Source organism: Thermobia domestica, chromosome 15, assembly GCF_964235325.1.
Source record: "Thermobia domestica chromosome 15, izTheDome1.hap1.1, whole genome shotgun sequence".
Classification (NCBI taxonomy): Eukaryota; Metazoa; Arthropoda; class Insecta; order Zygentoma; family Lepismatidae; genus Thermobia; species Thermobia domestica.
The window spans coordinates 25,586,331-25,599,869 of record NC_137468.1 but is presented as its reverse complement, the minus strand read 5'-3'; the positions used below and the strand labels follow the sequence as shown (position 1 = coordinate 25,599,869).

Sequence of the window (13,539 nt, the reverse complement as noted above, 5' to 3'; positions counted from 1 at the left end):
AGCAATTTGGGCAATCTCATAACTCAAAATTAGGGTCCACTCTATGTTACTTTTCTTCCAGAAATGGCCTCAATTTCAGTACCCCTCAAATATGATACATTCACTTCTGGATCCAAACTTCTACTCCTATGGGGCAAGATATAATACTAAAATTACTATTATTTCTTTTCTCTGTAAACCTTGAACATGAATATTTTAGGAATTTATACATTCCAAATGGCTTTTTCATTCACATTGCCCTCACTTTTTGTCTTTGCAGAAAATGTTCTTATTAGTAATCTTTCCCACTCCTGAGATTTTCCTTCCTTTAAATTCTGCTAAATATCTTGATGCTTTTGTCCAATATCTTTCTACATTCTCACTACAAGTTCTGAATTATTTACTTTTTGAGACATTCAGTTATTTATCTGATAGGATATATATATATATATATATATTACAGTATGGAGAATTCATTAAATAGAAGTATTTAAAGGAATTCTTTGTATTTGGTCTATATTGACGTACGTAAAACAATAATAAAACCAACTCTCATTTACCAACACTGAGATAAAGCTTGGAAAATATATATAATTCATTTATGCTAACGTCTGATATCTTCCAAACTTCATCAGCAAAAGGACAAAAATTAACGAATTATGTAAATCTAGCAGCAATTATTAGAATGTACTACAGCAACTCTATTTTTAGTCTATTATTTACCTCGGATTTTTATCGTAATCTTTAAATTAGTCCTTTGCTGATGAAGTATGGAATTTGCTAAACAAAACTACGTTATTTATTTGGACATTCCAGTTACAGTAAATAATACAGTTTTAATTTTCTCATCCTTCAAAGCGCTGGTGTTAAGCATATCGAACATTTCTCTGTGGTCACGTTCCATACATAGTTCTATTCATAATTCAATGCAGATACAGTATAGTCAAACTACTACTGTATATACATATCTATTTCTGTCATTAACAATAATGTTCCCGTTTCTATTGCGTATCTCTTACACCAAACCTGCACATGCTTTCCATACTCATATACATTGCTTCCTCTTGCAATGATATCTATTACAGGATGTCTTCCAATGCTTTCTGTTGCATCCTGAGTCACCAAAAGAGAAAAGCGATATATATGGACATACACACGGATAGTTACCATAATAATGGAATACCTTAACAAAATGCAACTTACCTTATTAATATGGTGTTCGATCCCTTTAGCCTATAATACAACTTATATTTGCAGTGGAACTGACGTAAGTAGTTTCCATACAGTGCAGCACCCGTTTGCGTCAGTGTTGACGAAGGAGAAAATTGCGTCAGATTCGCTTCTCTAAAACTGACAATAGGGGTTCAATAATCTTCAAATCGAGTGCCTAAGCAGGCTACGGGAGGTATCGAATTTAATCCTTTTGTTCTTCAAACTACGTCTCAACAGGTATGACTGTGTGTGTTGAAGTATTATCATCTAAAGGCTGCGTCTTGTTAGAGAACATCTGTATCATAGGATACTAGATCATCTTAGATGTCCACATAATCATTCGAAAAACTGTCCTTTGAGTAATAGGACCAACAGAAAACCACGAAATTCAGAACCACATCAGCATAAAGCCATTGCTGCATTTAACCAGTAGCAACTACGAACTTCAAAGCACAAGTCTTTGGACGCCCGCTCTACATAAACCTAGTTTGTTGCTGGAAACAAAGAAACAGATGACTCATGGATCACGTTACAAACTTCCAATTATGGACAGTCCATGTTTTACTTCCTTGGCACCATCTACATACTTGCACTACCCCGCGTTGACGACTCCCAATTTGAAATCGCAACCCCACAACATATGTTGCGATTGTGCAACTGGCAAAAGATTATGATTGTAAAAACAGGTCGCTGCACATGATAACTGAATTCTGCACTTAGTTGGATTGCATAAGCCGTATGGTCCTTTGTAACAATCCACTTCAATGTTTGGCGATTCCTTTCAGCTAGGTTTGGTTGCTGTCCCACTATTCCTCCAAAGCGCTAACACAAGACACCATCAATACACGAATGTTTCTATTATTTTAGTGTATATTATATACATAAGGTGTATCGGAAGTCCGGGGCAATAGCCAACTCCGTTGTGAATAAAGATTATATATATAAGCGAAGTTGTTGAAAATAAGTAGTTTACAAATTTATATATATATATATATATATATATATATATATATATATATATATATATATATATATATATATATATATATATATATATATATATATATATATATATATCGACAGCCATTTGGGCTCTATACTAGTAAGGCGTCCTACTTTAAATGAAGAAACAATGTTTCTAGTTTAACAGGCTTTCGAACAGAACCGTAAAGCAAGGCAAAAATGACATAGGGAATGAGCACATTGTTATGTGAGAGAATCTAAAACACCTCAAATCCCTTTCAGTAACAATGCTGTACTGTTGTTACGATAAGGGACCAAGAGAACAGTTTCCTAAACTAGCACCTATTTCCAACAATTTTAAAATCAGGAATTAAACAAATAGTAATGTCTTCTAGAGTAATGTTTACTCAGTATAGAAAACTGAAATGATGGATTTCTACCATTTTCAGCTTTAAAAAGATTGGAGTAGAGATGGAATATATTCATGGGACGCTGAACTCACTCGCTTTCGGTTTTTACTTCCTAGTGATTTATGTTAAAACTGGAAGTGGTTGATTTATGTTATTTCCAGTTTCAATAGAGAGTTAGAGAGAAGATTTTACCTATTCTTAGAGCACTAAATTGATTCGAAGGAAAGTTTCTTGCTATATCTTAACGTTATTGCTCTAGACAGATAAATATTGCAACCGGTAGATTTGTAGTAGATTTTACACTTCCAGTTTTTGTAGAAAGTTCACGATGGAGATGAAATTTCAAAACAGCTCAATTATAAAGGAAACTTTTGAATGAAGTATTTTTTACATTACTGTACTTTGCACGTAACTATACATTGTTATTAGGATTTCGCCAGCATTTCTATTGAAACAGAAAAAAGATTATGTCCCAATCATTTACGTTTACTACAGATAATAGCGATATCACGCGGTGCTGCGTAAACATTTGCTTCCACTGGAGACAACGGTGTTAACCTGAGTGTTGAGGAGATACGAAATATTTTCTGGGAACAAAACTGGTGTTAGTTTCACAATTGTACTGAAGAAATTACAGTATTTAAAGTATATTCTGAATTTAGTCAACATTGTTAGAAAGCCATACGTACAAAATCGAGATTGATAACTAAAAGAACGGAAAACTACTCAGGGTAATGGGATTCCATTATATAATACACAGGTCGACAGCAGAAAAATAAGTCATCTCATATGTTCTATATACTAGTCATTTCAGTTTTACCGGTAAGGGGGCAAGATTTTCCACCGAGTTTTATCTTTTCATTGTGTATAGTTTATTAAAAAAGGAGTGCATCTCAAACTCAGGGAGGGTGCTGCTCTCCCCAAATGACGCCCCTGGACGTATATCGGGTGAATACACAATTTTACCCACGATTGTACAATTTTCAGAAAAAGCTCAAGTGATTAATGTAAAGCGTCTCTGCCGCAACGCTATTATTTCTGCTTTTCTGATCAAATTCTCTAACTCAAGAAGCTTCTTAATTGCTCAGGAAACACCAAAAATTGTTCTACCAGAAATCAGATCCAGGAGCGTACGTGCCTCAAACGTAGAAAATAATGCACTTATTTTTATTAGCTCCATGCACAGATAGCTCCAACAGAAAGGTACACGACAAATACACCACACTGTGTAAGTCTATCTAGGATTAAAGATACAGACATTCTAATAAATTGTGGGTGGTAGTGTAAATATATATATATTTTCTTTTCCATTCTTTTTCACCACAACACTTCCTGATATAAACTTAATAAATAATAATAAAAAAAGAAATAAGAAATAAACTTGGATTCTTCGGGGAAAGAGGAGACAGCAGACAATTTTCACCATACGTTTCGAAGACGTATAACAACCTTACTCATTGAAATGAGTTCTGAAATTACCAGAATTTATGATGTTATGTAACGCCTCCAAGTAAAACAATACTATCCTTTATAGTTGATAACTTCACCGCCAAGTAATGAACCAACACCGCACACATTAGCAACTGTTTGTTCCATTTTCTTTTGAATTTTCCATTTAAGTGTTGTATTTCTCCCTACTGTAGTTCCTTCACAGTTACTTGGACTAAAGTGATTACCTTAATTAAAGAAAGCAAATTCAATAGTTGAAGTTCAATGACAGTTCAGCTGGGCAGTTTTACAAACCGATACCGTAAGTTACCTCTTACTAAGCCAAATTTGGGTTCTTGTAAGTTTGTATGTGTATTTGCTCATGTCGATTAATTTAAAGAAAACGAAGAAAAAGAAAGAAAGAAAGATTTAATACCGAATTCTGTATAGCATTGTTTCAACCCTATTAATCTACGACGTACAGAAGTGATTGATTCATTGCATGTGTTTTAAATGTATCATCTACGCTTTTGCTTTATATGCTTGAAAAGAAAATCTTAAAAGATCGGTCGGGATAATCAGTATACATTGGGTGATACTATCTAGATTTCAAACGGAAACAGAAGAATAATTGCAGGAAAAAAACATCGTTAGAATTCAGTCAAACTGTATTTTTTAGAGAACGAAATTCAGAAACCGAACAACATGTAAGCCCTAATGGCTACAGAGTTTATTGCACAATTCTGGCATGTAACCATACCATTTTCTTAGAAAAACTTAAAAGAATGAATGCTAGTAACAAAAATTTAGGAATATAAACTATAAATTCTGTTTGAAATATATTATCTCCAAATTTTTAACGTAACACTCAAATATCCTTATTATTAATAGTAATCTTTTAAATAAATAATTATTTCTTTCTAAAACTTTGTAGTCTACAATTAATAGTGTAGGTTTAATTATATTCTTAACGAAACAGATCTCAAAAAATCTTATTCGTCTTATCTTCGGGAAGGCGTTTAAAAAATTAGCTACTTGATTTTTCCTAATTACAGTAACATTTCTTTTTAAATTTTAAATGTCTAAAGCAAGTCACATTAAGTTTTTGTTTGTATTGCTATTACCTGGAATTACTTGGCAGGCTGGTTCTGGTAAGGCTGGTATGGCTCTTCTGGTGAAGCTGCATTTGAAGTCTGCTCTGAATCGGCAATAGGAACAGCATGGATAATAGGTCCTGGACCGGGGTAAAACGGATATGGATGAGGCCCAGCAGCAATGTACTGGAACAGAACGGAACAAGTAGTAAGAACAACGCGATTTAACAATTCCTCTAACTTTTCATTATAAATAAATAAACAATAAAAAATAATAATAAAAGCGGTAACTAAGAACCCACTTCAAAAGCATGCTAGTTCCTACTCTAGTAATACGGTAATTTACAGCTGAAAATCTAAGTCGGATTTAAACATAGTTCGTTCAAAACTTCTGTGGCAGAAGCATATTGAAACAGAATACAAAAGATTTGCTAAAAGAAACAAAGGTTTTCAATCGCGATGTATAAATCGATCAAGTTTTTATTTTAACAACAAGATACATTTTGGTTTCAACTTGCCATCGATTATCCCACTACCCTACTATGACAAACTACGCAAATATGTAAAATACCGCAGGTATCAGACTTGCTATAAGAAAAAAAAAAATATTCCTTGTATATTGGGTAACAGTTAACTCGTGCTTCCACCCACTTAAAAATCTACATCTTACAGTACATCTGGTAGTAGAACAATGGTAAAGGGATACACTTTATTAAGAATTGAGCACTTGATCTCAAAAGCAATATCGTTTATTACTTATTTGATGGATTTTAAATAAAATGGATAACACCGTGGCAACATGATCCATTTCACTCAACAGCAGTTTGTAAATTCTAGAGAGACCTTTAGTCTTTGAAAAAGCTTTCGGTGGAATTTCAGATGAAACCTACGAGGCAATTTACAATGAAATTAACCATCCTATATAAAAACAATGAAAAAGGACCTCAACCAAGTCTTAATTTAGAGAGGACGAACTTCAGTTAGATTAGCCTGCCACCTGATTCGAACCAAATACCTTCTGACTGGGCGGGAAGAAAAGGAACTCGAACTTCTTGCACATTATCGCTTAGTAAAAAAATGCGCTGTAGTTTCAACATACAAACTGTGTGTGTATATGGGATACGATATTTTAAAAGAAAAAAGAAAGAATACATTATCGTCAAAATATTGTTTCTTTTAAGTAACCGTACACTCACAGAAGTTACAGCTTCTAATACTTCCAGTCTAAAATACTCCCACAATTTAAAAATAATAGGTTCTCATTGTCATAATATTTTTTCCGCTACATTTTCATCTTGACAGAGAAAAAAATATCACTTTTAAGAACTCAGAATGTTTCTCCTTGAAAATTCATACACAATTAAGCCTTAAGTGAATTTACATCTTTTGCCTGTAACTTCGGAAATATTTACTTTTTTTAAAAAAAAATATAAAGAAGTTCTTTTCGTTAGTTTACTGAAACCCGTACTAAAATAGATCAATTTGTACCGGTTAAAGACTAAAAGTGTAAGGTGTTAATACACATATGAGCTTGATTCTACAATTTATTTATTTATTTACTTTGTAAATAATTGAATATCTTCTGAAGTGGATAGGGCATAATATTAAAAAAATATAAAGTACGAAGGACTTGGGGTACATGTGTTTAAACTGAAAAATTTACGAATATTTGTTAATAATTAGTAACGATAAGTTTATGCACTTACCGTTATCGCGTTTAGTGAAGCTCTATATGTACAGTTTCGGTAGATTTTGGTACAAATTTTTCCAACACAACTGCTTACTCACAAGTACATCTTACTATTTTCTAGAAAATATCATTTCCGGTTTTGAAATCGCCTCCATAAACTAATTCTACTCCTAATTTTTTACCTACACTGACCGAATTCGGTGCTGATTCATCAATTAGTATTTTTGTTTTGTTTTGTTTGTTTCCCTAATGGCCAAGATAAATGTAGAACGCAGGCTTGGTAAGCCAAACTCCTAAATTGGCTGATTCTGAATATCAACATTTCTTGTGGTTTGAAGTAAATCGATTTCATTCGTTTTTTTAAAGAACAGGTCTCGTTAGTTGCAGATGAAACTGTCAGTTTCGTGGGTCACCGCTCAGTATTTCATCTGAAATCAATTAGAACTAACAACGAAAAACAGAATATAGAGGCTCCCATTGAAAATTTCGGCATTAATAAATATTTAGATGCAGTCCTGAGTGTAAGTTGAGAAAATAAATTGATTTACTTCAAATTAGAATGAATCTTTTACGTTCAAACTAAAACAAATTATTTATTTATTTATTTTTTTCCTTGCAGTTTCATAACTCAAAAGTGTGACATTAACGTAATTGAAATCCAGAAATTTATGCAAAGAAGTGTTCCTTCCAAGACAAGAAGTCTGTCGTTTCCAGTGTTACATAGACAATTTTCCGCTTGGTTTTTCAAGTCCCTTGGATTCATCATTATGCAGCCATACACATGTAAGTGGAATATATGTATCTTTCTTAGAAAAGCAAGAAGTGCTTGTGAGTAATAAAGTTCTGCTGGGAAAGATAGTACTGCTGAAACTGTATATATTTAACTTCACTAGATGCAAATTATTAACATGACGTTTTGCAAGTTACTTGAACTATACCCAAAACCACCCTTTCACTACTACCTTATTCACGAAACAAATGCAAACGCTAACCAATTTTAACAGTTGTACAGCAAAGTTTAAAAATAAATAAGATTATAATAGCTTTCAAAAGTTTTACATCTTTTAACGTAAATAAGATTACAGCCATTAATGGTATGTATTCTTCCTAAGTCATTCATTTTGACAAGGCTATGTAACAGCACGTGGTAGTTAAGTGAAAACGGACCACACACAAAAAAAAAATAAATAAATAAAATAAATAAATAAAAGTCCATACACACTTCTAAAATAGGATTGTACAATTCTTAATTTTCCTTTTCAAGTATTACTGAAATATATGCACAAGCACCACAAAAAATGATTATGTTCTACCATATTCTTATCGATTTCGAAATGGTCTGACCAATTTCGTTACATTTGTACATTTTCTTAGAAGTAGAGATAACGTACTTCTCTGTAAGGTTTCGCAAACTGTTGAAATTAGTCAAATTCGTGCCACTCTCCTTGATGAACGAACAACTACTCGAAACTTAACATTCTTACGATCGCCAGTAAAAATGTGAAAATATACGTGACCAAGTATATATATATTAAATTAACAATATTAGTATAAAACACCTAAGAATACTATTTTCTTGCTTAACTCGTAAATATGGTGATATATTCTTATCGCAGACCTAGCAGCATGCATATACGTGTTTTCATTTAAAAAAAAAAAAAATTAAGAATAGATTCGTCTCAATTTACAGATGTTTATACCATTTTATACTTAGCAGTCTTGTCTGACAAAAATACTGAACAATATAGCTAATTGCAATATTCGATTTACAGTTTATAAATGAACAACTATATAAAATAGGGAATACACAATATTTATGTAAAATGTTCGCTACAAAATACTCTTCTAATGTAATACCAACAGTATTTGTCACAGATTTTTGAATAACTGAATATTGGTTTAGTTTCTCTTCTTTAAGGTACAGTTCATATTAGTCACAATACAACAGAAGTACAAACATTGAAAAACATATCTTTCACTCACTCCATTAAATCAAGTTAGTCTGATGTTGACACAATAAATCCAATATTCCAAAAAGTGACAAATACTTTATTCCTTTTTCGTACTGAAAATTGGCTAAGTTCTACGAATACGCTTTATTTTACATTTTAAAAGAAATGAAAATACATGAAAAATATTGACGTTCTCTTTCTCCTTCGCCAGATTTCAATTATTAATTGATTTTGTAATTTTCGTTGCCACATTGTTAGCATTCTCAATACTAGCTTTTTTTTTTTTAAAGTTAGTGAGAGAAAAAAAGAAAGAAAATGGAATTATTTAATTGAATATAAAACATAAAAACATAACAGATTGTAGATTGTAATAGATGATTTGCTGCTCATAAGAAACTTCACTGGAAAGAACCTAAATTAAATACAGTCATGGGTACTCTGGATACAATATTTACACTGTGAAACCATCACAAGAACGATCATCTTAATATCTTAGATTACGTGATTTCAGTTCGTCTTTCTCGTTAACTTACTTTCTTACCTTTTAGTTTCAAAAACTCTGTAACGGTAAGCAACAAAAATTCAATATTTAATTCATAATTGAAATCTAAGCCACAAAAAGAAATCGCACGGTTATACCGGCTAGGCTAAAGGAGACAGTGATGAGAAATGAATGAATTCATGGAGTGAATAAAGTGGGAGGAAACGGGAGAACCCCAAGAAAACCCACGCACACGGTGTTTGTTCACCACAAAGGCCACTTGGCGCGAGCTGGATAGAGCCAGAGACCAGAGGTGAATGCTCTACCACTGAACTACCGCGGCAGAAATTTAACAGTGTTTGTTCTTATTTACAATTCTGCTTTTCCAACGCTTGCACGTCCCCACAGCAGGGTTATAAAATATAGAACTAAACAAAATAATCGGTGCTTTCCAGCAACTAATTATTATTCAGTAATTTTTAATCCTGGCCTTATAGTGTTCTGACTGACTAGCTGACAATCTTGAAAACACTGACCACTTTTTGTTTCATAGTTTTCCACAGATTGTTGTATATCTCGAATTTTGAAATTAATTTGATTTTGTTATCCTTTATTCTTTTGGAAATAGCCACTGCAATAGTATGACTTCGATTTAACTTCAACGTTACAAATTATGAATGACTGACAACCGTCATGGTTAACAGTTTAAGCCGATTCAATCTCTCTTTTCATTATAAGACGTACAATCTGCGAATAATTGCTATCTTGTGTAGTACGCGAAACTATTCATACTTAGTAAACCTTTGAACTCCTTATTATACCATACTTATTCGAATATAAGCGCCCCTAAAATTTTCTGTTTATTTTGAGAATCCTGTCAAACACTTCCTATACGATCACTGGGACTTTAAGAGCCCCTCGAGGACATCCTGGAAAGAAAGGATGAAAAAAATGACGCTAAAGTAAATCAGGAAAACTGACTCAAACTAACGAAACGAATAACTAAAGGTGATAAACGAAAATTACAAGATGAATCGATGCCGCAATTATATACCTACTATTACCCTACTCCCGTGTAAGCAGAGTATATAAGTATTTCGGACGGATCAGGAATTTCTACTCAATGCATGTTACCCGATTCTTAAACATATCCCGGAAAAAGAGCCATTTCTAAGACATTTCTTGGAACAAACGGAGCTACGATCAGTGCGTAAAACTGCATTTATTTGTAACTAAACCAGATTTCACGTAATATTTATTTCACTGAAATGCAATTATAGAACTTTTTATCAATTACGAATTAACGCTATCTGATAAAATTTATATTAAATCTTTCTTTTCTCACTATGAAATGTATGCAGATCAGGTCTTCTGTGTCAACTAGTTATGAAATGCATGCAGATCGAAACTGCTGCATCATTAACCAGTATTTCAAGTTACTGATCATAAAGTATTAGGTGTGAATCTTTGTCAGTTACATGCAGTTTTGTCATACTTCGAACACTAATAATGGTAGATTAATAATACAATTACACCTGAATTAAATTTACATTTGTAAGGCTGAACTGTGTCAAATTTCAAACTTTGAGATCGTTTTTAATATATTCACTGGGGAAAAAAAGATATCAACTGAAGATCTAGCGAGATCCGGAAGCTCAATTCGTACAGCCACCTCAGAGAACTTCGATTATGCTGAGGCCCTAGCTACGGAGGACAAAAGACTAACCGTTGCAGATATCTGTAACCTTACAGAATTCTCTCATTGCATTCTGGAAAGAATTTTGACAGATCACTTAAGAATTTTGACAGATCACTTAAAAGTTCGGTCACGTTGATCCCTCGACAGTCAGATAAGGCGGTGGTTTTTTACAGGGTAAGAATATCAAAGTGGTCTCTTATTCATTCTGCTTTTAAGAAATATCCCACAGTGGCACTTGTTCATTTTTTAAGTGAAGGATTCATTGGACACGCTTTCAGTACAGATCTGTCCTCGGAAGTGATTTTCCAGCCTAAAATATAACCCAGAAAGACTTCTGAGACACTTTTGACAGTGAGATACAAAGATTCCAATGGTTCTAGAAGAGAGTGGAAATTGTGTTGGAAAATGACAGAAATATAGGACAACTATTCACCACGAAAGGAGTTATATGTAGACAGCATGTACATTTGGTACGCACCTTGTAAGTTAGCACTGATGAAAAACAGTCCATTTCTGAATGTACATATTGCTATAGTATCTTTTATTTCAAAGTAAATTGCGTTTTCTTAAGTTAGAGAAAATTTCACCGTCTATTAGAATGTTTTATTAGAAAAGAAAAATATATAGATTGAATCCAAATAAACTTCCAGTTAAGGGGAAAAAAATTATTGTAAAAAAGAAAAGAGTAATAAATTAACGAATTCGAGTCTGTTCTGTTTAACGAGGATAATGATAAAACTTCAAATGGCAGTTTTACGCAACAACGTATGATGCATATACCCACCTGAATTTTGTTTTTAAGCTTCCTATTCTTATCTAAATCCACTTTTGAGGAAGAAAGAAAAAGAAACTTCTCATTTCTCTAGGCTTAAAGACAACACTTTTGTACTGTAAACCACGAACACTAATTATTATGATTCTCAGATGCCAAAATCGGCTACATGTTCTCATAATTTTCACAACTACTCCATTCGTAAGAGGTGAGTGTCTGACTTCTATCGAAGGAACAATCCCTTATGTATACATGAATATTCTGTGTAATGCAGCCATAGTTACTTAATCCTTTTTACATATGCGATGATTAATCTTAATCCCTATCTTTATTCCAGGTGCATCTATTTTCCGCAGTTGCTTTTGAAACCCAAACGAAAGAACTTCATTATTCTGCCCCTCCTACATTGGCTTAGAGGCCTTGCATTGCAGACTTACATAAGGAAAATGGGTCCGAATCCGTCTTTATCTACATGAAAGTATGTAAGTCACTAGTTTCCACACCGAATTAAGCAAAAGTGCAAGTTCAAGCAGCAATTACATACATGCATTAGGCTAGCTTTGAGATTCTGAATTCAAGATATGAATACTATAACAACACATTCAATTGCACACTCAATGACACGCTCAATTGCACGCTCATTCAACATATTGCACACTCAATGACAGTCGATCAGCGATAAATCATCTTCCGTCATTTGAGGCATATGCTTGAAGAAAGAAAGAAAAACAAAAGTTAGCATTGCAAATCAGAACACAGAACCTTCGTACAGTGGATTTTTGTTTTCGCGATTTAATGCTATATTTCACTTATCAAATAAGACTTTCGTTTATCCTCAGCACTTTTTACAGGCAACTTGCTCCGATTATTATGGAAGCATACTCACGATATGACCATTGCACGCTGTTCCTTTATTGCTATTTTATATATATTTTACAGAGAAAATTATGGGAAAAGAAGCATTATAAAATACTACTCATCCTCCATCAGGCAAATATGGGAATAACCTAGTTTTCCCAAGTCGAAAACTAACTACCAGCTTTTGCCTTGAACACTAAAAGTGTAGTTGCCTATCGTATAGATTATTATCCTTAATTCGTAAAGGGGAAACCAAGGTCAATTTTTTCTATGTAGATTGATGTAATCATCCGGTGTACTTTTCAAAGGAATAATTTCAATACATATTTTACCGAAAACTAAACTAATTCAGTGCAAATCGCAAAACTGAATACTTTTAATCAATACGTGAATGAATTAAGTCCATATAGTTATGTCCTCGAACATGGAATTGAATTGTATATCTAATTGTTGTTTTACGTGTTAATTAGTTGCATGCAATGTCTCAGTTTTTATTATTATTATTATTATTTAAAACTTACTAATCAAGTTTTAGGCACAGTCCTGCGAAGCTTTTTACACCGAGAATACATACATTGGAACACGCATTAGTGCCTACTAAAAAGGTGATGCAATGGAGCCGGTTGACTATCAGAAAACCCCTATTGACATGACGCGAGATTTAGTTAGTACCTACTGATAACGATGCAATAACGTTAAACATTTACTTTCTTTATGTGGTACATATTCTATTCCTGAGATTTTAAAGAGCCAGAGAAAGGACGCGGGCACTTGTCTCACGATTCAGAGTGATGTTTAGCTGGTAAAATCATTGGAAAATTCATTCAGGTTGAAACTAAGTATATTCTTAGAGATAAGTTAATAAAATTGACTCAGCGAATTCACTGACCTCTGCCATTTTTAAGAAATTTGCTTTTCAATTTTGATCTCATTACACACACTTCATGAAACACTTCACTCACTTCATATGTTTGAACACAATTATAAGCGAAAAGGAAGGA

General features: G+C 33.2%; 1 protein-coding gene across 10 annotated transcripts in view; it reads right to left on the bottom strand.

Annotated features, from left to right (window-relative positions):
* The window catches only part of shep (RNA binding motif single stranded interacting protein alan shepard), a 197,889-nt gene that overhangs the window by 14,449 nt on the left and 169,901 nt on the right, over nt 1-13,539 (bottom strand). For 9 of the 10 annotated variants that reach the window (XM_081741462.1, XM_081741452.1, XM_081741456.1 and 6 more), the window contains one exon: nt 5,117-5,272. The exons of the other annotated variant lie outside the window; for it this stretch is intronic. In XM_081741462.1, coding sequence (XP_081597588.1) covers nt 5,123-5,272 — 150 coding nt within the window. In that variant the 3' untranslated portion in view covers nt 5,117-5,122. The remainder of the gene's footprint in view (nt 1-5,116; nt 5,273-13,539) is intronic. 10 annotated transcript variants of the gene reach the window in all.